This window comes from Lampris incognitus, chromosome 7 (assembly GCF_029633865.1).
Source record: "Lampris incognitus isolate fLamInc1 chromosome 7, fLamInc1.hap2, whole genome shotgun sequence".
Taxonomy (NCBI): Eukaryota; Metazoa; Chordata; class Actinopteri; order Lampriformes; family Lampridae; genus Lampris; species Lampris incognitus.
The window spans coordinates 19,627,544-19,653,855 of NC_079217.1; the positions used below are offsets into that span (position 1 = coordinate 19,627,544).

At 42.8% G+C, this 26,312-nt stretch overlaps 1 protein-coding gene across 4 annotated transcripts; it reads right to left on the reverse strand.

Moving 5' to 3' along the window:
- Nucleotides 1-417: 417 nt before the first annotated feature.
- On the reverse strand, nucleotides 418-26,312 carry gkup (glucuronokinase with putative uridyl pyrophosphorylase). 4 transcript variants are annotated; one of them, XR_008810494.1, is made up of 23 exons: nucleotides 26,175-26,312; nucleotides 23,534-23,640; nucleotides 23,376-23,420; nucleotides 23,107-23,260; nucleotides 22,751-22,822; nucleotides 22,234-22,322; nucleotides 21,978-22,134; nucleotides 17,655-17,732; nucleotides 15,906-15,997; nucleotides 14,546-14,651; nucleotides 12,970-13,049; nucleotides 12,811-12,879; nucleotides 11,403-11,463; nucleotides 11,205-11,221; nucleotides 11,039-11,096; nucleotides 10,663-10,755; nucleotides 10,496-10,556; nucleotides 10,295-10,408; nucleotides 8,564-8,621; nucleotides 7,982-8,050; nucleotides 7,841-7,900; nucleotides 5,577-5,648; nucleotides 418-772 (listed from the first exon to the last, which is right to left on the reverse strand). XR_008810494.1 is itself a non-coding variant. In XM_056283100.1 (23 exons), the coding sequence occupies exons 1-23, from the start codon at nucleotides 26,229-26,231 to the stop codon at nucleotides 677-679; spliced, it is 1,869 nt and encodes a 622-aa protein (XP_056139075.1). In that variant the 5' UTR covers nucleotides 26,232-26,312; the 3' UTR covers nucleotides 418-676. The 4 variants fall into 4 exon arrangements, 1 of the variants encoding a protein (XP_056139075.1); XM_056283100.1 differs by having other exon boundaries at nucleotides 7,837-7,900; XR_008810495.1 differs by lacking the exon at nucleotides 418-772 and having other exon boundaries at nucleotides 5,578-5,648; nucleotides 7,837-7,900; nucleotides 7,982-8,045.

Consider the following 26,312-nt stretch of genomic DNA (forward strand, 5'->3'; position numbering starts at 1 on the left):
GGAGGCGTCAACTTGTGTGCGTGTGTGTGTGCGTCTGTGTGTGCGTGTGCGTCTGTGTGTGCGTCTCTGTCTGTGTGTTATTTGGCTATAATGGTGAGGACCAGTTTGAGTTCTAAACCACAACAGTCCGGACAAACACACAAAATGAGAACATTTTGCCTGCTGCTCACTTCTTCATGGGTTGATTTTGAGGTTAGGAGTTGGGTTTAAGATTAGAATTAGGGTTAGGTTAAAGGTTAAGGAAGTGGTATGGGTTGAGGTTGGGCATGCAGCTCTGATGATAAAGGTTTAGGGATGGGGCGAGGGAATGACTGTAGTCAATGAAGTCCTCGCAGTTATAGAGAAACAAACGTGTGTGTGTGGGGGGGGGGTAGCTAAATGCTGCATTCAACCATTATTTTTTATCAATAGTGAGATGTGAACGGATCACCTGGTCACAGCGCGTCAAAACACAGAACACCATACAAATGCTGAAAAATTACCTTTAATTTATGTACAAAAAAACAAAATCCGTCATACGTAGATAATTACATTTTCATTAGCCTATATCTAACATTCACAATTGGCCAGCGCTTCATATGAGGAAATACAATTGGGTTTTCCATCCTTTAATACATTATAGACTATAAAGTAGACTGATTCAGTCATGATTAAATACTAGGAGGCGTTGGTAGAGTTAGTCTTGACCACTGCTGGTGCTGGCAGACGGACTGTAAGGCACAATGACACAGAAGACACAGCCTGCCTCCTGGAAGGCTTGTCTCATCTCCACCTAGTGGGCCAAACACAGCACAACCAAACACACAGCACAACCAAACACAGCACAACAAAACACACGGCACAACCAAACACACAGCACCAGCCATCAGAATATTGCTCTCCAAGCACAAATCCGTCATCCCACACCTTTGACATTCATGATCTCACAGAACTATAATTTGCCCACTTAACGAAGTCAAAAAAGCCATAAACAACCGACCCAAGGTCCTTGCACACGATGTAATCACGCAACACTTGCTGACTCTGTTCTACAGTGATAAACGCCTAAACTTCACGACCTTGTGTCAACACCCAAGTCCATTTCCTGAAAATATGGGCTGGGAGTGTTGTTTTTTTTTGTTTTCTTTTTTTTTTATTCAGACCTGCTTGCCCTACAGAGGTCGACCGATGGTGGATTTTTAAAGGCAGATTCATTAACGATATCTAGAAGCAGGGAAAAGCCAATAACCGATCAATCTGCCCGTTTTCTTGTTCTCCTCCCTAAACCATAGGTTTGCATGACGACCCTGGATGACACGCGAAACCTTTGAATTACAAATGGATAACAAGTAAATCGAACATCAGCTCAAAGTGACAAAATAGGCCTAATTATTTGACCTCTTATAAGTCATACACCTCAAAAAGTCAAACAAATAACTAACTTTTAATCTCCACTGCAGAAAATAAATCAAATATTATATTCATCCCATTCAATTTCCAACAGGTGTAGCCCGTTGGTCACAACAATTTGTTAATTCCGTTGGTTTTTTTTTAAACACTATCATTTCTTGCTCGTACAGTGCTGCTTGAAAGTATGTGAACCCCTTGAGCAGTTAAGATTTTTCTGTTGTTTTACCATGATTTTCTTATTCTATCCTCACCAGTTTTTATGTATGAAATGTCAGATATATGTTTATCAGTTGCATGTACTTGTTTAGTGGGACTTGTTTAAGTAGCCCAAAAACTACATGAAACATGGAATTAGTGTATGTGCAAAAGTAAGTGAACCCCCAGCTGCATTGGTTAAGTCAAGCAGGTAACAGACTCGAGTGAAACACATTTGGGTGCTTAATTAATCATTTAAGCAGACCAATGAAATGAGACATCCTTGGGAAAGGGTTTGGCCTGCACTAATTAAAAGAGAGAGGAAACCAACCAAACCACTGTGGTCCCATACAAATCAACAATGCCGAGAGCAAAGGAGATATCCGAGGACATGAAGAAGAGGGTAGTGATAGCCCATCAGTCTGGGGAAGGCTAGAAGACCATCTCCAAAAGATTCCAGCTCCATCCATCCACTGTAAGACAAATAATTTACAAATGGAAGGCCTTCAACATGACAGCAACTCTGCCTAGAAGTGGATGCCCATCAAAACTATCACCCAGAAGCACCAGAAAAATAATAAATCAGGTAAAGGCCAACCCACACATCACCTCTAGAGAGTTGCAGACCTCTCTGGTAGCATCTGGGACAAATGTGCATGCATCTACAATCAGGCGAAAATTGAATAGCCATGACATTCATGGGAGGGTTGCTAGAAGGAAGCCTCTGCTCTCAAAAAAGAACAAAGCTGCCCATTTCAACTTTGCCAGAGAGCACTTGGACAAACCAGAGACCTTCTGGAAGTCCATTCTCTGGACAGACGAGTCCAAAATAGAATTATTTGGTCACAATCAAAACCAACATGTTTGGAGAAAAGCCAACACTGCATATGAAGAAAAGAACCTCCTCCCAACAGTGAAGCATGGTGGTGCAAATGTGAAGGTCTGGGACTGCTTTTCTGCTTCTGGACCTGGACGACTCCATATTATCCAAGGAACCATGAATTCGCCGGCATATCAACAAATTCTTGACCAGAATCTCCTGCCATCAGTCAGGGAGTTGAAGCTGGGACGAAAATTGATTACGCAACAAGACAATGACCCAAAGCATTCCAGCAAAACTACAAAGGAATGGCTTCAGAGAAAGAGGATTCGTACTCTGGATAGGCCCAGTCAAAGTCTGGATCTTAATCCAATTGAAATGTTGTGGCGAGACCTGAAGAAGTTGGTACATACCAGATGTCCCTCCAACCTCTCTCAACTGGCTGAGTTCTGCAAGGAGGAGTGGGCAAAAAGCCCCATAAGCAGATGCGAGAGACTGGTTAGTGGTTACAGAAGACGTTTGGTTGAAGTAATGGCTGCAAAAGGAGGAGCCACAAGCTACTAATACAAGGGTTCACATACTTTTGCACACGTTAAATTTTCAGTTTTTGTGAAATAAACTACCTTTGTTGAATTAAATAATGAAAATATATCTCTTTTTGTGTGTGTGTCCATTATTTGGAAGGTGTGCTTTACAAATTGGGATTTGGATGTATGTGTAATAAGCTTATTTTAATGTTTTTTACAAAAACAGTGACCATGTCTGGAGGGTTCACAAACTTTCAAGCAGCACTGTACATATGTCTGGGATGAAGAGGATCCTGAAGTGTGTGGGTTCATATCATGACGGATGATTACATGTTGTCTTATTTGGATAGGAGGACCGCACCGGTGAATAAACGAACAGCTGGACCATTTCCTTTACTCTCTTCCTGTCTTATTCATTATGTGTGAAGGAGTTGCTGGTAGGCTCTGTGATGGCCTGGTGGCCTGTCCAGGGTGTCTCCCCGCCTGCCGCTCAATGACTGCTGGGATAGGCTCCAGCATCCCTGCGACCCTGAGAGCAGGATAAGCGGTTCGGATCATGGGATGGATGGAGTTGCTGGTAGTTTAACAGTTATAAGGTATCTTGCTTTTGTGAAAAAACAAAAACAAAAACAAATATGCGAATACTTTTCAAGGTTTCATTATAAAATCAGCTGTGCTGGGGCATCCGGGTAGTGTAGCGGTCTATTCCGTTGACTACCAACACGGGGTTCTCCGGTTCGAATCCCTGAGTTAAATCCAGCTTGGTCGGGCGTCCCTACAAACACAATTGGCTGTGTCTGCAGGTGAGAAGTCGGATGTGGGTATGTGTCCTGGTTGCTGCACTAGCGCATCCTCTCATTGGTCAGGGCGCCTGTTTGAGGGGGAGGGGGAACTGGGAGCAATAGCGTGATCCTCCCATGCGCTACGTCACCCTGGTGAAACTCCTCACTGTCAGGTGAAAAGAAGCGGCTGGTGACTCCACATGTATTGGAGGAGGCATGTGGTAGTATGCAGCCCACCCCAGATCGGCAGAGAGGGTGGAGCAGCGACCAGGATGGCTCGGAAGAGTGGGGTAATTGGAAGGGTAAATTGGGGTGTAAAAGAGGGAAAAATCACCCCCCCTAAAAAAAACCCAAATCAGCTGTTCTGATGTTTTCCCTGGGGTTAGGCTACTTTTTCATGACAGGAAATGCCTACTTTTCGAGAAAATATCTTTGATGAATTTTGACTAATGTTTTTGAATCTTTGGCACAGGCATCTATGGCTGCCTGCGTGTCATTATCTGAGTCTGAAGTGTCTTTAGGATACAGTTAATGTTTCAAAATGGTGTTGTTTAGATTATCAGCATACACATTCATCAACGGTGTAAGTTTGTATTGTGTTAACACACAAATGTCCAGCAAATAAACTTCTCATTTAAGGATAGCGGCAACGTAGACTGATATGAAATGCAACAATGCATGCACACTCACACACACACACACATATATATATATATATAGCTATAGATATATTTCCCCCTTTTTCTCCCCAATTGTATCCAGCCAATTACCCCACTCTACCGAACCATGCCGGTTGCTGCTCCACCCCCTCTGCTGATCTGGGGAGGGCTGCAGACTACCACATGTCTCCTCCGATAGATGTGGAGTCGCCAGCTGCTTCTTTTCACCTGACAGTATTCCACCCAGTTCCCCCTCCCCCCTGAACAGGCGCCCCGACCTACCAGAGGAGGCACCTCGACACATACCCACATCCGGCTTCCCATCCGCAGACACGGCCAATTGTGTCTGTAGGGATGCCTGACCAAGCCGGAGGTAACACGGGAATTCGAAACGGCAATCCCCGTGTTGGCAGGCAACAGAATAGACCACTATGCTACCTGGACGCCCGAAATACGAAATATTAAACACTATACTTCTATCTTGATTTGGAGACTCCCAATTGCTTGCTCACTTCACGACCTTGCCTGCCAAGGTTAGCAAAACTACACAGAGCATCCTTTCAATACATTTCAGCATATCTCAGCCTGCGGTGTCATCACACTAAATCATTAATAACGGCACACTATTTGTGCTTATCATTTCATAATAATACTTTCCTAATATAACTTTTATTTACATAAATAATACACATAATTTATCTTGACTTAGTGCTAAGCCTCTGTGCAAATGATGAGAAAGCTCTCACGCGACTCAACACCAGAGGGAGCGTGGCTATTGGCCACTATTGGGGCAAATTTACACGGATACCGACAGTGTCTAAAACCACCAATCAGCGAGTACTCGGTCGACCTCTATTTCAAGATTTGACTAAGGCAGTCTCCCATTCAATAGAGTTGTTGCAGGGTTTCTCACTACATCACTGGAATCTGAGTTTAATTTATTGTAATTTTAACATCCACATAAACTGACTGAGCTTTCTACAACCATAGAAATAAAAGGAACAAAATAGTGTAAACGTTTTAACTACATTAACTTATCTGTAATCTAGGTCATCTCAAGACATTGTTATATTCCCTGTTGTGAAGACAATCCAAGTCTCCTAAGTGTTAGCACGGACAGGGGTTGTTAATAACACATGGCACAATATATCAACAATAAAATCAACTGAAAAACCTTGGTTTCCAACCAAGACATTGGTCTTACTAGTCTTGCTTGGTCCAGACACAGGCCTACCACTGCCCCACCGCTGCCTGGTAACTTCACTGCTGAGCCAAACTGCAAAGAGGAAGAAAATCTTTACAACAAAAACAGTAAAACTACCCTCAAGCATGCAAATAGGGCTGGTGGAAAGCGTCCCTACCGTTTGAGGATCACATGACATACTAAATATAAAATGTAGTATAGTTGCCTTCACACCTTCATCACTTCGTCTGGATTCTCTACATTTTTGACAGCGGTGAATGCTCCATGAGGACTTTGGAGCACACCAAATTAGCCCAAAAAGGTAGCTAAAACTCAGGGGTCTTGGTCTGCCTCCAATCAGATGTGGTGCAGACCATTTCTAGTGTGAAAGCAGTTTCAATTGAGGAAATCACAGAAAGTTGAATCAGTTCATCTGGACACAACTTTTATTGAGAAAAACGTTTCGTCACTCATCTAAGTGACCTCTTCAGTCTCCATGGTCTGCAGGTATCTCCACCCTCATAAACAATACAGTGGCATAACGGTTGAAAACAACAATCGGTTTCAAATGCAAATTGCCGTGACCATTAACTAGAGTTACAATGGACATGTGTACTATTCACAGAGGATTGGGGAATGGTTGCAATCACAGCATTATAAGATGGCGACAGATGTACTTTTAGGCCCCCCGCCCTCGGTTCAGGGATGGTGGTTCCCTCTTCACATAGATGGCCTCTTTGACTCCCCGTTCAAACCAGCATTCTTCCTTATCAAGGATGTGCACATCCTCATCCTTGAAGGAGTGGCCACCGGCCTGTAGATGGGTGAAGACTGCGGAGTCCTGGCCTGACACGTTAGCTCTTCTGTGTTCTGCCATCTTCTTGGCCAGCATCTGTACATCTGTGGCCATCTTACAACGCTGCGATTGCAACCACTTCCCAATCACAATGGAAAGAAGAACTGGAGCGGGTCCCCGGGTGTTGCAGCTGCCCACTGCTCCTATACAATAGGATGGGTTAAATGCAGAAGACAAATTTCATTGTAGTTGTAAAATGACCAAATTAAATTCGCTTTAAACGTTACAGCCTTTTCTCACTAAGATGTGACTAATTTTTTTTTTGTACAGGTGATGCAAGTCATGTGGCTTGGGTCCTGGGCTGTTCCAATGGCATCTGGACACTGCTTGGCATCCTGGTCATCACATTCTTCATAAATTTTATAATTCCATTATAATTCTGTTATCCACTTTCAATATTGTATTCTTTAAATTGTGTAAACACAATATCCACTGCACGTTGTCCGTCTTGGGAGATCCCCCCCTCTGTTGCTCTCCCTGAGGTTTCTTCCTATTTTTTTCTCCCTGTTAAAGAGTTTTTTTAGGGAGTTGGTTCCTTATCCGATGCAAGGGTCTAAGGACAGGATGTTGTGTTGCTGTAAAGCCCCTTGAGGCAAATTTGTAATTTGTGATATTGGGCTATACAAATAAAACTGACTTGACTTTCTTCTTCATCATATGAAACCGACCGTTGTTTTCGGTCGTTATGCCACTGTATTGTTTATAAGGGTGGGGCTACTTGCAGTCGGTTGAGACTGAAGAGGTCACTTAGATGAGTGATGAAATGTTTCTCTCAATAAATGTTATCCAGATGAACTGATTCAACTTTCTGTGATTTTCTTACCTGGATTATTGAGCAGGCATGAAGACGTAATTGAGGAAATTATGACTTCATGCAATGAACTGAAGGTTCATGATGGGCTGTTTTGATCAGATCCAAAAACAGGGTTAACAGAACAAGATAAGACAGAGTATGCCCGGCAATATATAGCCACTTTGTCCATTTGAGCCCAGGACTCATGACAATAGATGAACGTTGCCTTCCTATTTTTCCGCAAAAGTTGTTCTCATCTGAATGTTATCATCTATTTAAACAATCACACAGTTCTGTAAACCCTGAGGAAGGCCCGTCTTGACCAAAATGTTAAGTTTCTGGTGAATTAAATGTGCGAAAATACAAGAATACCAGTGTTTGAGTTTTTTAGTCAACTAATGGATATATGTGCTGCTCTGAGAACCAAGCAAATCTAAGGTGAGAGCGTCATGCTGTGAACCCACAATGCATTGCTCTCATGTCTTTATTTCCTCTTAGGATTTTAGTTGAAAGTGGCACTTCGGTATTGTTAAATTAACCAGATTTACTACAAAAGGTTTATGGATTCCAGTTCTGACTTTTTAGAGACAGCTATATGTGAAAATATGTATACTGAGATCTTGACTACCTACCTGCCTTGCCAACTGAACCATTTTAAGATTCCCAGGTCCCAGACATTCGTCAGTGTAGACAGACCTAGAAGAAATGTGGTTATCAAAGGCTTGGGCTCTTAACCTAACCATACAGCAAATAATACAGACTAAAAAAATTGTTTACCTTCGCAGCTCAAAGTTCTGGTCCATCAGTTGTGCCAACTTGTTCCAGTCTTTGTCTTGCAGAGCTGTTCTGGAGGGCAAGGGAGCCAAAAGATTCATTCTCCCTAATTAACTCATCAATATCCATTCATTCATTATCCAAACCGCTTATCCTTACTCAGGGTTGTAGGAATGCTGGAGCCTATCCCAGCAGTCATTGGGCGGCAGGCGGGAGACCCCTTGGACAGGCCGCCAGTACATCACAGGGCCAACACACGCACGTGCATGCACACACACACACACACACACACACCTAGGGACAATTTAGTATGGCCGATTCACCTGACTATACATATCTTTGGACTATGGGAGGAAACCCGAGCACCCGGAGGAAACTCACACAGACATAGGGAGAACATGCAAACTCCACAGAGGACAACCCCCAAGGTTGGACTACCCCGGGGCTCGAACCCAAGACCTTCTTGCTGTGAGGCGACTACACTAGCCACTGCGCCGCCCCTCATCAATATGACGACGTTAAAAAGATTTGAGCATAACTGCACGAATATAAACATGCAGCCAAAAACCACTTAGACTAACTTACCTGGCTTGATCTGTGAGCTCAGCGAAAGATTTCATGGCATCAACAACCACGGGCTCCCCTGTGCAAAAACAGATTAGGTTAAAAGTTGTTAAATGAGACAAAGTCACATGTATACATTTTGTGACTTGTTGGAAAACAACTAGCAGTAATTAGAGCAATTATCTAAACTGTATAAACTATAGAAAGGACTGAAGAGGATCCTTTTGTTAATTTAAACAAAGCAATTGAAATTTGTCATTCTGCATATTCTTTCTAGATAATCGGTGCTCTTACACTTTTTAAAAAAAATAAATAACAGAGTAAAGAGTCATCTTGCCAATATGGGCTCAGTGACTTGCTCAAGGATACTTAAGAACGTATGGTAGCTCAGTACTGGAACAAATCCTCCTGTTGGAGGGAGGATTGAACCATCAACCCTTTAATTACAAGCCATCTTAATGACTTCTAAACCAATCTGAGGTCTTGTTACTGGCTAGGGTAGCGTTGTTGGTGCCTAGGATGAGAGAAAATGCAATATAGCATTGGTGCCTCCTCTCCAACCACTACTACCAATGCATACAGCAAACATCTATGGCAAAAAATAAATTCTTAACACCCTCATCCTAAGCTATAGTCTAGGCCAACCTCTGTGGTAGTGGAGTGTGGTTAAGCCTCAGCTGCAAGTAGAGCGGGAGGGGGCGTGGGTTGTGGGAGAACAGATGCAATAGTGGTTGATTAGTGATCAGCCTCAGGTGTCCTCACACTGACATGCAATGTTTTATGTTCTGCAGTGAGGCTGGGTCCTGGACTGACACACTGACATATGAACGAAACACAGGTTGGTGGGGAAAAAAATATGCTCTGAAAGAGATGTGGGAAAAGATGCTCCTAGAGATGCCGACGCTCCACGAGAGATGCTGAGCAAACAGAGAGGGAGCCCAGCGTTAGAGGCTGCATGCAGCATGGCCGAGTACCGGTCCGTACGACGCGCTGACCAGAGACATTGATGTTGTAAATAGTTCTGTAAATAAAACCTTGTGTTTCATTAAACCTGTCTGTCCTCCATACCAAACCAGTCATCGTGGCAACAGACTTGCCACACACAAAACTTACAACTTAAACACAAATTAAAAACACTATGATAAGACTGAAGAGAATGTGGGCAAAGTAACAAACGGCCTACATCATGAAGCTCTAATTCATAATTTTAACCACAATGGAAATATAAAAAACCAGTGAACGGTCAAGCACTGAACTAGAGCAGGACCCAGAATGCAAACATATTCAAGGATAGGGCAAAAAAATTAAGTCCTTTATTCAGCAGAAGGTTCGGTACACAGAGGTCAATCAGCTCAACAAAGGTATCCAAACACGACAGGCAAAAGGCAAAGTCCAAAAACACTCAGGTCTGATCTAGAACACTCATGGGGAAAACACAAGGGGGAAAATGCTGGAACGCTGTCACGCAAGGATCAAGACCGGCACAGAACACAGTGAGCACAGAGACTAAATACACTAGGGAGGGAGACAATCAGACACATGTGCAACACATGTGGGGAACACAGGAGGGCAGGAAATGAAGGTATTAAGATGGACTGTGACACTAACTGTCTTAATTGTTCAAAAAAAGGTCTTATTTATAGGCAGAACTATATTGGCTATGCCATGGGCGGTCACCACTAGCCCTTAGGAAGAAGAAGGACCCTAACTAAACAATTCTGGTCTGTATTAAAATGAATTGGAAAAGCCTACCATTAAGCCAGCGTTGTCGGACATTGCTATGAATACGTCCAGAGTCACTGGGGTCACTCAGATAACCTAGCCAGAATGTGGGGAGACTGCTCATGTCCAAAGAGACGTACTCTCCTGTGCAGTGGGAGACACACATACACATTAAAAAAAGCCTTTAATTTCTTCGAGTTATTCTTAGCTGATAGAAAGCAGTTGAGCTACCATAGCCTCGATCTTCCATGAGCGCCTTGCTGAAATCCATGTAGACCAAGCCTTCATACACCTGTAGTGGCAAAGTAAGAGTCACTTTCTGCCATTGCTGGTTTACAGCAAAGAACTGGCTGGATCTTGGACTCCCATGTGTTTGAGGTATAAAGCAGGCTGCTGACCTGAACAACTCTGTCTTGAAGGCCAGCTGTGATGAACAACTCATCAGTCTCCACATTGAGGATGAAGTTGGCTCGGATGGCCTTAGGGAGGTCCTGGGATATGAAAGCATTAAAATATATATTGTTTACACCAAAAACATGGAAAGTAAGTTAAATCATGAGTGTAATGAAGTCAACAGCAGGAGAAAATTGGGAACATGGCATTAATGGTAATGCAATTAAGTTAATATTACTTTTGGTACAGTTAATATTACAATGCAGCTTCTTTTAATGAGATAAATTTGATGGATTTAGAATTGCCCTGAGCCATACCATGCATACTTAGTCATTAGAAGGAGCATAAGAAGAATTCAGGGTACACACCCAGCACCCTTACACTGTCTGTGATGTTATAGAATTTCATAAGACACTTCAGGGTAGCTGAGACAATTGCACTGTAAATGGCAGAATATTAATAACAGATTATGAATGGAAAATTGTTACAGAATAACTTATTTTAATTTGACACTTTACATTACAAGGACAATGACGGAATAAGTTACCTGCTTCCAGCAAGGCCCTGCGGTAAGACAGAAAGACATGGAGATTTTGTCTCTAGATAAAGGGGTTTGCGCTCAAACAGCATCACAAATATAAAACAAAAAACACTTGAGCAGGTTTCAAATAGTAATACTTGATAAGTTGTTATACACAAAACCATCAGTCTTAGAAACAAACATCTGCTGAACATAGATCCTTACCACTTGCCGAGGAATGTTGGTGTCATACTTCAGCGTGAAGTTCTGCTTTGTCAGAGCAATACTGCCAGTGTGCAAGACAAAAGAGAGACAGAAAGTGAGACTAAAAAGTTTGAGGGTGCTTCATGCACAAGCGAGAAGCTCTTCTAGGTGCCAGCCAGCACAGGAAAAAGATGTGCAGATGAGCAAAATGCATTTTGTGTTGTTGCTTCAGAGTGAATCAGATGGAGCAACAAGGCAAAACGCATTCCTGGCTGCTCTTGTTTTACTGCTTGCCATGTTAACCTTCTTTACTAAAGAATCATGTTCGGTCCTTCTCGTGTGTTTTATATCAGTTGCATCTTTTAGAAACAAAAGGGTACTTGGGTCCCCCCCCCCTTTTTCTCCCCAATTTTTCCTGGCCAATCACTCCACTCTGAGCCGTCCCAGTCGCTGCTCCACCCCCTCTGCTGATCCGGGGAGGGCTGCAGACTACCACACGCCTCCTCCGATACATGTGGAGTCGTCAGCTGTAACTTTTCACCTGACAGTGAGGCGCTTCGCCAGGGGAGACGTAACGCATGGGAGGATCACGCTATTCCCCCCAGTTCCCCCCTAAACAGGTGCTCCAACCGATCAGAGGAGGCACTAGTGCAGCGACCAGGACACATGCCCACATCCGGCTTCCCACCCGCAGACACGGCCAGTTGTGTCTGTAGGGACGCCTGACCAAGCCGGAGGTAACATGGGGATTTGAACCGGTGAGCTCAGTGTTTATTAGGCAATGGAATAGACTGCTATGTTATCCGGACGCCCCAGGTACTTGGGTTTTGACAATGGATGAAAACTACATTACAAATATTGTCAGTGTTAATTGGACAAAAGGCCCAGGCACAACAAATATTTATAATTCTATTGGGATTCTTACTTAAATAGTGTAAATCCTATTTTCAAAATCAGGAGTATGGCTGCTGATGTACGTGGACAATTCTTTTTCTACATTTTAAAAACTGAAAAGGAAAAATGAGACACTGACTTTTAGTGCTGCTATTTCATGACTTTATGCCATACTTGCCAAATAGAATTACCTGCAGTCTCAAGAGGACCACAGCGGTAATAGGACTCTGACTTTATTGTGTTACCCTCCACTTTTTAATTCATGATCACATTTGTGTATGAGGGCTTGTTTCAAGTTGTCAAATCAAAAAAATATATGCAAATATAATGACATATTCTCTCTAATGCACATCTTGAATTGCAGGCCAGGGATTCACCAGAGAAATACAGCTACCTCTGATAAATATGCAGTCTTTTAGTTTTATGAAACTGCATTTGTAAACACTGAATATTTAGTTGTTGTTCATCTACGCAATTATGTAGCACTGTGGACAAATAATGCGCACAATTATTATACGTATATCACCGGTCTCACCCTTGTTTAGAGCAGAATTGGTAGAACTTCTTACAGGTAGCCTGAAGTAACCGCAGACCTCCTAAGTACCTGCAAAATCAATAAACATAATCAGCAAAGCTCAAACTTCCCCTCAGTACTACATTGCATTTTAGCAGTTGACACTTTTTCTGTACAGACCCTTCTTTTCTGCTGATACAAAACAGATCTTGCAAGCTTCCAAACTCTGTGGGGTCATTCAGTGGGTGAGGCAATAAAACCTAGAGATACCATAAAAATGCTAGTAGGTGGATACAGGAGGGGTTTTGTACATACATACTATATACATGTATACATTTTTTAAATGAAACACTGATTTATTTGAATCACCGGATTTTATATATATACCGCTCCTTATTTGTTGAGCACTTTTATCAACACCACTGACAGTTTGTGAAAACAAAATGCTATATATACACTACCGTTCAAAAGTTTGGGATCACCCAAACAATTTTGTGTTTTCCATGAAAAGTCACACTTATTCACCACCATATGTTGTGAAATGAATAGAAAATAGAGTCAAGACATTGACAAGGTTAGAAATAATGATTTGTATTTGAAATAAGATTTTTTTTACATCAAACTTTGCTTTCGTCAAAGAATCCTCCATTTGCAGCAATTACAGCATTGCAGACCTTTGGCATTCTAGCTGTTAATTTGTTGAGGTAATCTGGAGGAATTGCACCCCACGCTTCCAGAAGCAGCTCCCACAAGTTGGATTGGTTGGATGGGCACTTCTTTGAGCAGATTGAGTTTCTGGAGCATCACATTTGTGGGGTCAATTAAACGCTCAAAATGGCCAGAAAAAGAGAACTTTCATCTGAAACTCGACAGTCTATTCTTGTTCTTAGAAATGAAGGCTATTCCATGCGAGAAATTGCTAAGAAATTGAAGATTTCCTACACCGGTGTGTACTACTCCCTTCAGAGGACAGCACAAACAGGCTCTAACCAGAGTAGAAAAAGAAGTGGGAGGCCGCGTTGCACAACTGAGCAAGAAGATAAGTACATTAGAGTCTCTAGTTTGAGAAACAGACGCCTCACAGGTCCCCAACTGGCATCTTCATTAAATAGTACCTGTTAGAGCCTGTTTGTGCTGTCCTCTGAAGGGAGTAGTACACACCGGTGTAGGAAATCTTCAATTTCTTAGCAATTTCTCGCATGGAATAGCCTTCATTTCTAAGAACAAGAATAGACTGTCGAGTTTCAGATGAAAGTTCTCTTTTTCTGGCCATTTTGAGCGTTTAATTGACCCCACAAATGTGATGCTCCAGAAACTCAATCTGCTCAAAGAAGTGCCCATCCAACCAATCCAACTTGTGGGAGCTGCTTCTGGAAGCGTGGGGTGCAATTTCTCCAGATTACCTCAACAAATTAACAGCTAGAATGCCAAAGGTCTGCAATGCTGTAATTGCTGCAAATGGAGGATTCTTTGACGAAAGCAAAGTTTGATGTAAAAAAAATCTTATTTCAAATACAAATCATTATTTCTAACCTTGTCAATGTCTTGACTCTATTTTCTATTCATTTCACAACATATGGTGGTGAATAAGTGTGACTTTTCATGGAAAACACGAAATTGTTTGGGTGATCCCAAACTTTTGAACGGTAGTGTATATATATATATATATATATATATATGTGTGTGTGTGTGTGTGTGTGTGTGTGTGTGTGTGTGTGTGTGTGTGTGTGTGTGTGTGTGTGTGTGTGTGAGCTACCAAAGCCTGGCTCTCCACCAAGGTAACTTCTGCCCAGAAGTTAGAGATGGTCATAGCAATGGTTTTTCCATTGAATCCATCAGAGGGGTTCCCCATCAATCCAACCCTACACACAATCATGCAGATTTACAGTTCCAACAGGAAAAAACTTGTACTGTCAACCAATATGATCTGATATGCAATCTCAAGGCTCACTCTTTATAACAACGAAGTGGCCTCAGTTTCCAGATCATGTATTTTCCATGCAAAAGAAGTACATTTGCTGCACACTAAAACATTACACCAACTTTTCTGATATTACTATCATCTCATGGCAAGTAAAAACCACAGTGAGAACAACACATTTGGCACCCTTGCTATATTAGATTCACTCGTTGAATCATTAATTTATGACCAAGCCTGACAAAGTGTGAATGCAAAACGTGACATTCACTTGAAGGACTTTGCTCACCATGACAAAATACTTGTATAAATGTACAGTAAGGGGGCATCTGGGTGGCATGGCAGTCTATTCCGTTGCCTACCAACAAGGGGCTCGCTGGTTCGAATCCCCGTGTTACCTCCGGCTTGGTCGGGCATCCCTACAGACACAATTGGCCGTGTCTGTGGGTGGGAAGCCAGATGGGGATACGTGTCCTGGTCGCTGCACTAGCGTCTCCTCTGGTCAGTCGGGGCGCCTGTTCGGGGGGGAGGGGGAACTGGGGGGAGTAGTACGACCCTCCCATGCGCTACGTCCCACTGGTGAAACTCCTCACTGTCAGGTGAAAAGAAGCAGCTGCCGACTCCACATGTATCGGAGCAGGCATGTGGTAGTCTGCAGCCCTCCCTGGATCAGCAGAGGGGGTGTGCCCAAACCGGCGCACCAGGAGGAAACCCACGCAGACACGGGAGAACATGCAAACTCCACACAGGACAACCCCCAAGTTTGGACTACCCTAGGGCTCGAACCCAGGACCTTCTTGCGGTGAAGCGACTGCGTTAACCACAGCGCCACCATGCCGCTCTGTATTATTGTCACGAAAAATCAAACAACAAAAGGAAGCTAGCTCAAATCTTGGTGTTGTTAGCTACTGTCGGGCATTTTCAGGCCACTGCCAGCCCACTACTTTGCTATGAAATCCAAACTGCAAGAGCTGTTGAAAGGAAGGAAACTGTGTGCTGTTCTCTTATAAGAAACATTACATGAAGGGTGTTAAGTCTGTATGTCCATGATGAACATGGATAAAGACAAATCATCGAAGCTTTGACCAAAGTGGCTATTTAGTAACCTTCTTCTGCTTAAGCACCAACATCGACAATCTTCTCTAATCACTTTTAACCAAGTGGATTGTTAAAGTATTTTTTGGTACTGCATTCTTACCTGGCATATGACCGGCATGTGAATGTGTTGTTAGGCTTGTCTCTTTGCTTGGCAGAGTAGTGACTAAGCCACTTGGTGTAATCTGAAAATCCCTTAGATATCGAGAGAGGGAACATGTTGCCATTAAAACAAACTACTCAAAATCCTTTGAGACCTTAGCCCAAGATTTTAGTTTACCCAGGACACAGTTTTGGCAATACTTACAACTTAGGCATTTACTAGTGGAAATCTTTGGCACAACTAGAATGACGCCACCTAGCTCGGATTTGCTTAGCAACACAATCAAAATATTTAGTCTAAGTCATGAAGCGTCACATTATTACTCTATAATCTTTAGTCGAGTCCATAAAGGGACATCAGCGTTAAGGCAGGTCTGGGAACATGATCTAAACTTCTCATTCAGTGAGAAGGAATGTCTAGGGATATTAAGATCAAACTTATTCAATTCAAAATACTTAATTGGTTCTATTGGACTCCAGTAAGGTTGCATAGACTAGGACTGAAAGAGTGCTGGAGGTCAGTGGGTACTCTTTTACATGCGTTATGGGCATGCCCTATTCTCCAAGATTTTTGGCTCCAAGTTCACCAGAAAATCTGTGACATTATGAATGTTGCTTTTACCTTTAGCCCCAGACTTTATGTGTTGGGGGACCCTGTGCTGCTCACCCACTGTTTGGGGCATGTTGCAGAGCGGATCAAGACTAGCATCATGATGGTGAGGCAGATCATAATGAGAGGGTGGAAGGCAACAGGGGGACCTTCCATGCAGGAATGGATTACGGAACTGGGAAGAGTTGCGGGGTATGAGCGTCTGTCTTATAGGACACATAATAGATCAGAGGATCATGCATTGAAATGGGGGACATTTCTAGCCTATATTAATAATTGAGAAAGACTTGTATGGATAGCGTGGCACAACAATCTGTTAGAGGAGTAGACTATGGATGGACCGAGTGCAACATATAGATTTTTGAATTGTGCAAATACAAGAATGTATGTTTCTATTATTATTCTGTGTCTATTGTGGTGTGTTTTTTTTACTACGTTTCTCGTCGTTTTGTTTTTCTTCTGTGTCTTTTTATTGTATGCTGTTAATTGAGTATATGTCTGATACACTTTTGTATTGAAAAGTTGAATAAACTATAAATCATTAAAAAAAATCCATTTGGATAAAACAGTCTGATAATTTTTAAAACAATGTCAAAACCCCATTGAACTCTAGCGGTGTAGGATATGTTGGCATGATACATTTCCATTTTTGCATATAGCTGATGCTCATTAGAAGAAGGAAGAAAGCCACTTTATTTTTTTGTCATTGTGCCGGTTACAACGAATCGGTTCTCTGCATTTAACCCATCCTGTTGTATAGGAGCAGTGGGCAGCTGCAGCACCTGGGGACCAATTCCAGTTCTTTCCATTGCCTTGGTCAGGGGCACAGACAGGAATATTAACCCTAACATGCATGTCTTTTTGATGGTGGGAGGAAACCGGAGCATGCGGAGGAAACCCACGCAGACATGGGGAGAACATGTAAGGATGGCCTGGGGTTCGAACCCAGGACCTTCTTGTTATGAGGCATCAGTGCTCACCACTGGGCCACCATGCAGCCCATGAGAAAAAACTGCAGTGTCATAACTCTGGCTTTTGCCCTTAAAGATTTGCACATGGGTAAAAGTAAGGCCGTGCCGGGTGGCTTGACATGCAATATGATAAGATGAAATGTTGATCAAATCAGATAAAGGTACTTACCACCTGTCCGATGAGTTGGAAGCCTGTGGGCAGCTTCATCCCAAAGACTTGAAGATGCTTTTCATTGATAAGCCACTCCTGGAAAAGAAGGAGCCATATGAGACCAATGTCTCTTTTATTTTAATAACAATAAAGATAATTAATTCACTTTTGTTACAATCACAATATCTGAGAGTATCACGAGTGTCTCCCAAGTGTCCCTTGGGTCACATTTAATTAAAAATATCAGGAATCAGGAACACTGTCATCTCATTGTATGTACTTGCAAACATGAAATGAAATGAAATATCGTTCCCCCCAGCCCACAGCAGTGCAACACAAAGACAAAAACACATATCCAAAAATTACAAGAACACATATATCAAACTACAAAGAAAAAAACCCACTGTCCAAGAGAATGAACACATGATGACTGTCGGAACTGTCGGTCTGCGTTGGGTTAGCAGTTAGTTTAGCCTGCCCCACTTTCTGTCAGACCGCCCTCGGTGTTTCCTCCTCGGGCGCAGCTCCAGTAGGGCCGTGGTCCCTGGACCCATCGGACGCAGCAGACCAGATTCCCCCCAGCCGATCGAACACCAGCTCTCCCAGCCAGACACCTTAGACACATCTCCCCGCTCTCCACACGACGACACCAAAAACACAGTCAACACTAGGCAAGGCCACCGCCAGACTGCCCTCAGTGTTATCGGAACTGCTGGGCTGCATGGGCTAGCAGTTGGTTTAGCCTGCCCTGCTCCTGCGTCCTGTTAGACCGCCCTTGGTGTTTCCTCTTCTGGCACAGCTCCAAGTAGGGCCATGATCCCTGGGCCAGCCGATCCAGTGCCAGCTCTCCCAGCCATCAAACGAAGACACAAACTTGGATGCAGACGTGGACAAAGACACTGCATGGAAAGTACTGGGTGAGGCCGCTGCAAACATGAATTCGCGCCACCATCTTCCCACGATGGCTAATGTATTTTTAATTCATATAACAACATTAACAGAAATACAAACAATATCTCAATATAGCCTTTTCATGGAAAACTTTTTAACATGAACAAGTGCCAAACACCAAAGCAAATCAGAAATCCAAAAGGCTTCTTCCAAATCTGTTGATGCTTTTGCTTCCGCACTTAAAGCTAAGAAATGTTTCGTCTCCTCATCTGATTCATCTTCACGGGGACCACTTTCTTTGTTGGCCTTTACTGTGCTCAAAAACTTACCCAGTTTCACATCTTTAATCTCATCCAAGTCCGGTTTTATCTCCACAGCATTCAGCATTTTGACAGCAGTGGATTCTGCCTTCTCCCCACTCCTGCGGGCATTAGAACTAAAGAATGGTTCCAGTGGACAATGCTGAGAATGGTAGAAACTATTTACAGCTGTAAGTCTCCCCTGGCAAGCACTGCATTCTACACCAAAGGTCTTCTTCAGCTCCAAGGCTGTGTGTGTTGTGTGGACATGAGTCTTAATCTTTGCAAAGCAGGACACCGATATGCCACAAGGGGCACACACATACTGACATTTTCCCTCAGCAGCCAGGTTCTTCATGCAATTTGTGTATACAGCCTTCCTTTCATCTTTGCAAATCTCTGACCCCCTGCATGGGCAAATGCATTCAACCTGACTGGGGACATAAGTAACAGTAGGCCGATCATCATCATCCATGAAGTAAGTCCTTACTATGAAGGCTTTCATAATGTCCCAAGAATTCTCCCTCAGAGTCAAACGGCATTGCTGTCACAGAGGCCACAGAAGTGGGACAATTTTATCTGCCCACTGTGCTCGTTCATACAATGCCTGTGCACTGTGGACTCCTTGAAGAATTTTTAGGGGCAGTAGAGTGGCAGCAGGCAAATCTCTGGAAACTGTGACTGGTCATATCACTGCAATATCTGTGGAAGGCTGCTTTGGAGTCAAAGATGTCCTCACATATCCTACACATCCATTTCGGCTTCGATTTTGCAGCAGGTACCGCTGCTGTAGTAGGCTGGACTGTGGACTTGGAGTAAGCACATAGATTGAGACAGCCGCTGGTGGAGGGCATGGCATCGCTGACTGCATTCAGCATCTCGGGAACTGCTCTTTCAACAAAGTAGGTGTCCAGTATGAGCTTCTGACATGTGATAGAATGTCTTTGTAGTGTGGCATGTCGACTTTGCACAGGCGGCATCTGTAAAGTAAGTTAGAGAGATGTGCCCCTCCATGGAAGCGACTCATGTGCAGTCACGTAATTGAGGACTCGCCCATGAGCTTGCCACACACGTCACACTGATGGAAAATCTGGTTTACAGCCAAGCGATGTTTATTGGCTGCGGCCTCTTTTGAGAAGCGCAGACACTCACAGAACCATGCTAGTACCAATTCACAGGCACTGCTAATGGACAAATTTTCACTTGGGCGAAGCCTCTGTCGCTTGTTCAGGAATTCTGGGGATTCTTGTTTTTGTTTTGTTTTTTTTCTCCTGTGGTGTGATGTGTCAGGGCCTGTGGACAATCTTTTCTTCAGTCTCTCTTTTGCCTTTTTGCTATGCTGAATTTCACTGAACCTGCAGTACTGCAGAATTGTCTTCTGCATAGTTTCATTGACTGCCACGTCATGCTGGGTTGAACCTTTGTGTCTCTCAATTTCATCTTGACTGAAAAAGATCTTATAGCAAAGAAGCACTGCCCCCACACTTGGAACTGCTTCATTACCTGGACTACTGTTTTGTTAGCTTTGGCAATGTCACAGCCCTGCTTGCAATACACATTGAAATGTGCTTGAGCCATCTGATGTGAGTTAAGTACTTTGTGGCACATTGAGCAGCAGACATTGAAATGTACATCCTTGCACAAGGTGACAAGACGATTTTTGGCATACTGTGGAACGAGGATTGGCAGTGCTTTTCCTGAGGTTGCGTTCATAGACTGTGTGAAATTATTTTTGGTGGATATATGTTAGAGGCACTCATCCCTGGTGTTAAAGAGGAGGTAGCAGGCAGGACAGGCAAAGCACACAATCAGCTGATCGGTCTGAGTGATGGTGTGACACTCTGCTTTGGAAGAAGACACCTTAGACTCCATACGAACTCTCCATGCTTTTGGTTTCAAAATGCTGACCACATGCGATGCACGCAAAGAGCTCGGATGAGCCTCCTTTAAGGTTGATGGTTGGATCACAAGGGGACTGCTCAAACCTTTTTAGGTGACCTTCAAGGAGATGCATATTGTCATAAACTCTTCTACATTTGAGGACTGGGCAGGTGAAACTGGTTGAAAATGTTGCTGGGGTAAGAGGTAGTATGACTGCGTCTTTCTTTTGAACCAACGATGGTCACTCCAGGTTGAACACCTTGCATCTTCAACCACATGTCCACACAACGCTTTGCATCCTGACTGGTTCCATTTTCAGAGCTCAAAGCAATTTCCTGTTACCCATGAGTTCTTTGGGAGATTTGTTTTTCCTTGAAAGCTCTGAATTTATCGGCTTTTTCGTTTTTCCCTTCAGCCACTTGGCGGGCTAATCTTTCCAGAGTAGATGTAACTTGTGCTTTCTGACGGTTGACCTGATCTTCAATCACATCTGTTGTCAGTGTACTTACAGTGTACTTCCTCACCATCACTCAGTAGATTACTAAATTCTAATACTGGCCTGACAGGACCTTCTGATACAAACTCCATCTCTTCTTCGGCTTCATCCTCATCCATTTAATTTCATTTGGGCATAACATCCACTGTCTCTATGACCGACTGTTCCCTTTTTTTCTTTTTCTTATATTTTATTTTTTTGACCCTCCTGATGTCCGGGTCACTTGTCACCTGTGTCTTCTTGGCCGGTCGCCACTTAGACACTATGTCTTCTGGGCGGGGATGATTGGCAGTCCACCCACCCCTCCTCACTGATAAACTTTGCCACCTTCTGAAAAGTTGGTGCACATCTTGAACATTTGGACAAGAGATATTCCTCCCAGTTGTGAAAATGGCGGTGTGGAATATGACTTAATTGTGCCTGATGGAGGTATATCTAATCATAAGCATGAAAATGTGTCCCCAGAAAATGCTTCAACATTTAGACTGAATATGTAAATAAACAGAGCCATTTAAAAGCAACATTTTAACTTTAACTTGCTACAGTTTAACTACACACTTTAACTTGTCACACGCAAGATATACTGCGAGTGGGGCGAGATTCAACTTCTGTTGTTGGCTTCCCTCTATATCATCACCAACACTGGCTTATTTTCATTTGTAAAAGTTTAAAGCTGTTTCCAGAACATGTATGGTGCCGTTCCCTAGTGTGCATGCTGAAAGCTGAAAGCTATTCTGTCTAATTGGGATGTTGGTTTATGATCATTTGACGAACCCAGAATTGTCCAAAGGACCTGTCCTCGGCTTGCAGCTGCAGATTTAGGAATTCAGAAATGCAGGGTAGTGTGTTGCTACGCAAACAGTAGAACACGACGCTGGCCAGTCGGGACTCAGTCAAACCGTTCTGGGGCTTCTCCAAGAAGCGTGTTACCCTGATACACAAAAACAAAAGACGTTAAGGTCAGTCTGACAAAGAGTGTAACAGTGTCATGTCCAAATCAAACTACCAAGGCAGACATTTCTGCTCTCACCTGTGGGTGTCAGGACAGACCTCCACAATACCCCTTGAGCTGCTTTCCTCCCCCTCCTCCAGTTCATAGTATATGGCCAGCTCTCCAGGCTACATCACAGACAAAGAAGACTGCTCTAGTACATGGCAAAAACATAGTGATTACTACAGTCATAAAATTCTCACAACCTCACAGATTACCAGGTAGCTTCCTGAACCTTCCAACAACTGGACAAAGAATGATGACAAAATGAGGGAGGAAGTCTAGATTCTTAAGTCATAAAAGGCTGCATCTGAGATATCCAAAGATATTGGGCTATACAAATAAAATTGACTTGACTTAATCATTGTTCAAGTCAGGTCTGGCAACTTTAGAAATTATGCTTGTTATAAACTAATTACATATACACTGTATGTATGTTATGTATGTCTATATGCATATGCATGGTCAGATTTTATATAGACACTTTGAAAGTAGAGTGGATAACCCTAATAAAGTGAACAGTTAGTCTAACAAACAAATCATGTGAAACTTTTACCTTTGACTTGAAGAAGCGAATAACTTGAGCAATGTCAAAATTTTGGTCTGCACAAAGCATATCCCCTGCAATCTGTTTACAAAGACAACATCCTAGTAAGATATCAGACACTCGTTCAATGCTAGAGAAAAATACACAGCCGACACAGAGAAATGTAAAGTGAATTAAGTTTAGGTGAGGACATCCTCCAACATGCATAGACATCCTCCAAAACTATGAGAGAGAGAGAGAGAGAGAGAGAGAGAGAGAGAGAGAGAGAGAGAGAGAGAGAGAGAGAGAGAGAGAGAGAGAGAGAGAGAGAGATTACAAAAAACAGCAAAACAGACAAAAGCTAAAGCAAAGGGAGATTGGCATACCACCATGATGTTGTCGTTCAACTTGCGACTGCGTATGGCAAGTTCCAAGTCCGCCACGGCTCCCAGACGGTCATCTAAGGTGGTGCTCCCATCATTTACCACATTTTCCACCGGAAAGTCATTAGCTGTCGCCCAGCGCTCATAGTGCTTATACCTACATAATATAATGGAATATTATTGGGATTTATCAACATCCTGCTATCTAGTCAGATATAAGAAGTGAGATCGAAAGTGGGGAGGGGGGTAATACATGCAATTTTTGCACTTACTTGTCTGCATTGGTGACCAGGTAGACTTCAGTAAACAACTGTCGCCTACAAAAAAATATGAGACATAAAGTTGGAAATTATTGTGTAATTTACAGGTTTTGGATATACTCTTCAAAAATATTAAATTCATCATGAGGTCTTTTAACCCAGGAACGCACGTGTTGACTGTTTCCCACCAAAAGTCCAATATTTTTTTTCCTCCTATTCCTGGAAGCAAGGCCTTTGGGACTCCTGTCAGCTGACTATACAAGCCTGTACTGTCATTCTGCAAAAGAATAATAATGAAAAAAAGGATAGGTATCTCTCCAGATACAGGTTAGCATTTCATTTATGGTGATGGTACTGGTATTACTGGACAACAAAGATATTGCTTCCTGAACACGTTGGGGTGCATTTAATGGATTTTAGACTGCTGATCACGAAAATCACCTTAAAATTTTCCTATCACATATCATTTTGTAGATATAACCAATTTTGGTGATTTCCCATTATATTTTAAGTCTACTAGTATATTGCCGACAAAGCAAGCTGTTTTGGTCAGTCCAAGTATGCCTGGGCATGCACTCAGTGTAGGTGCTATGCAAATGTTGTCTTAGGCATGCTTAGTCAGGTTAGATGCTGGCAGACAGGCTATAAAAGCTGCTCACATTTACAGATGCTGTTTGGATGCATGTTGATGCACATGTTCTTCAGGCAATAGCATACTGAGTATACTTAACAATAGGATTTATTGTTTTCAGGGAGATTTAATTGTTGTGCAACATGTGCAGTCAACCTGAGAACTTGGCTCAGAGGTACTCGGAAGTCAATGCCATTTGGAGTCCCAATGATATGTCGAGAACAGAAGGATCACATGTCAGACTGTTACTTCTGTCTGACCAATGTATCTGGCTTCTCTACTAAAAATAAGAAATCTACTGAATACCCTAATCTGCCTTCAGCCATGAGACCAGTGCCACTTGATGACAGTTTGCCAGTACTGAAGCCACCAGAGACATGGAGCCTAGATGAGGCAGATGAAGATGCCACAACCCATGAACCAGATATGGAAAATGACACTGATCCAGATGTTGACCCCTTTATGCCTGGTTATCCTCATCTGATAACACAGCCAGAGTTAAATGACCTTGTCAGGGACTTAGATTTGTCAAAACCTAAAGCGGAATGACTTTGTTCAAGATTTCATGGATGGGGTTTGCGGTGACCAGGTACAACATTTTTTATCTTTCAGAACCATCAAGAACATTTGAAAAACTTCTTTACGCAGGTTGACAACCTCTGTTTCTGCACTGCCACTGATGGATTGTTCAGGGCTATGGGTTGTGTGCATGTACCACAAACAATGGTGTATTTTTATAGATTCATCAAAGTTAAGCCTGAAAGCTGTCAGCAATGTCCACCCTTCAGTACCCATTGGCTATGCAGTACATAATAAAGAAAACTAAAATAACATGGAACTGTTGTTGAAACACATACAGTACAACAAATACAACTGGAACATCTGTGGTGATCTAAAAGTATTGGCACTGTTACTAGGAATGATGCAGCTCAGATATAAAAAGTACTGTTGTTTGCTTTGTAAATGGGATAGCCATGCTAAAGAGTCACATTACATTAAAAAGAGCTGGCCGCTCTGTAAGCATTTCATTCCAGAGCAGAAAGGTGTGGTCCATAAACCACTTGTCGCCCCAACAAAGATATTTCTGCCCCCTCTTCATATAAAACTTGGGACTGATGAAAATTTTTGTGAAAGCAATGAACAAAGAAGGTGATGGGTTTCACTATTTGAGACAGATGTTTCCAAGAATAACTGATGCCAAGATTAAGGAAGGCATTTTTGTTGGTCCACAAATCAGACAGGTCATCGATGACAGGGAGTTAGAAGATCTGCTAGTGGGCCAGAGAAAATAACATGGAAGGCATTTCAGGATGTTGTGGAGAATTTTCTTGGCAACTACAGAGCACCAAACTATACTGAAAGCTGATTGACAATATGCTTAAAGCATACAAAACCATGAAGTGCAACATGTCATTGAAAATTCATTTTCTGCATTCACACTTGGACTTCTTCCCTGCTGATCTTGGTGCAGTCCGTGATGAACAAGGACATGTCAGCCATGGCAAAGAGGTATCAGGGCAACTGGAATCCATCAGTGCTGGCCGACTACGGTTGGACACTGACACATGAAGCACCAGATGCTGAGTAAAAACGAAAATCAGCTGCAAAACATTTCATACACGGTTGAACACAACGTGTCAAACGTCATTATGCGATTAACCCTGTTTTAATGTTTCTCCAAATTCCTAGGTAATACCGCAAATCCGAAAGTATTTTTGTGTTCAGCATGACATCGTCTATCCTAATCTCTAAAAAATGTTCAGGAAACAAAACGTTTGAAAATTTTTGTTGGTCCAGTAATTCTGTTGACTCAATAAAGAAAATGGTGCTCCTATTGCAACAACAGAGAAGATGCTTTGCCATGACTCGAGGGTTAAGTTGATAGCTAAAACATACTTTTTCTGTGTCCATAGGACGCAGGGGGAACACAACATATAAACTAGAGTAGACTTGTGGCAAACTGCATTCCTCCGGATCTGAGTTTACGCGTATATGAAGCCCTAGCGGTCCTTGGTTTCTAGCGAAGCTAAATGAAGTCAGTGTCTTACGAAATGAAATTTAACACCCCGATGACTCCCTCTGAGCAAATCTGCTATTTGAACGCTACGCCGTGCAAGCGAACTTTGCACCCGTTAAAAATCACCTGAATTCCGCTTCTATAAACATATGAACCAAATTACCTTTATTTGTGTCTCTAAAAGGGTACCGTGGCCAGCCACCAGTAGTATACAAATCATTGCAAGATGTCGAGCTCGCCTTTTGTTCGCTGACACGCAGAATTGGTGTGGACGTTAAAGTCCGCTCAGTAGGTCCTGCCC

What these genes read in the sequence shown, in the direction of transcription:
- gkup (XM_056283100.1), bottom strand. Translation starts at nt 26,231, where the DNA reads ATGATTTGTATACTACTGGTGGCTGGCCACGGTACCCTTTTAGAGACA. An exon ending in TGGTGGGAAACAGTCAACAC is followed by an intron (nt 23,421 to 23,533) that starts GTGCGTTCCTGG and finishes ATTTTTTTGTAG; the next exon opens with GCGACAGTTGTTTACTGAAG. An exon ending in TCCAACTCATCGGACAGGTG is followed by an intron (nt 15,998 to 17,654) that starts GTAAGTACCTTT and finishes TCGATATCTAAG; the next exon opens with GGATTTTCAGATTACACCAA.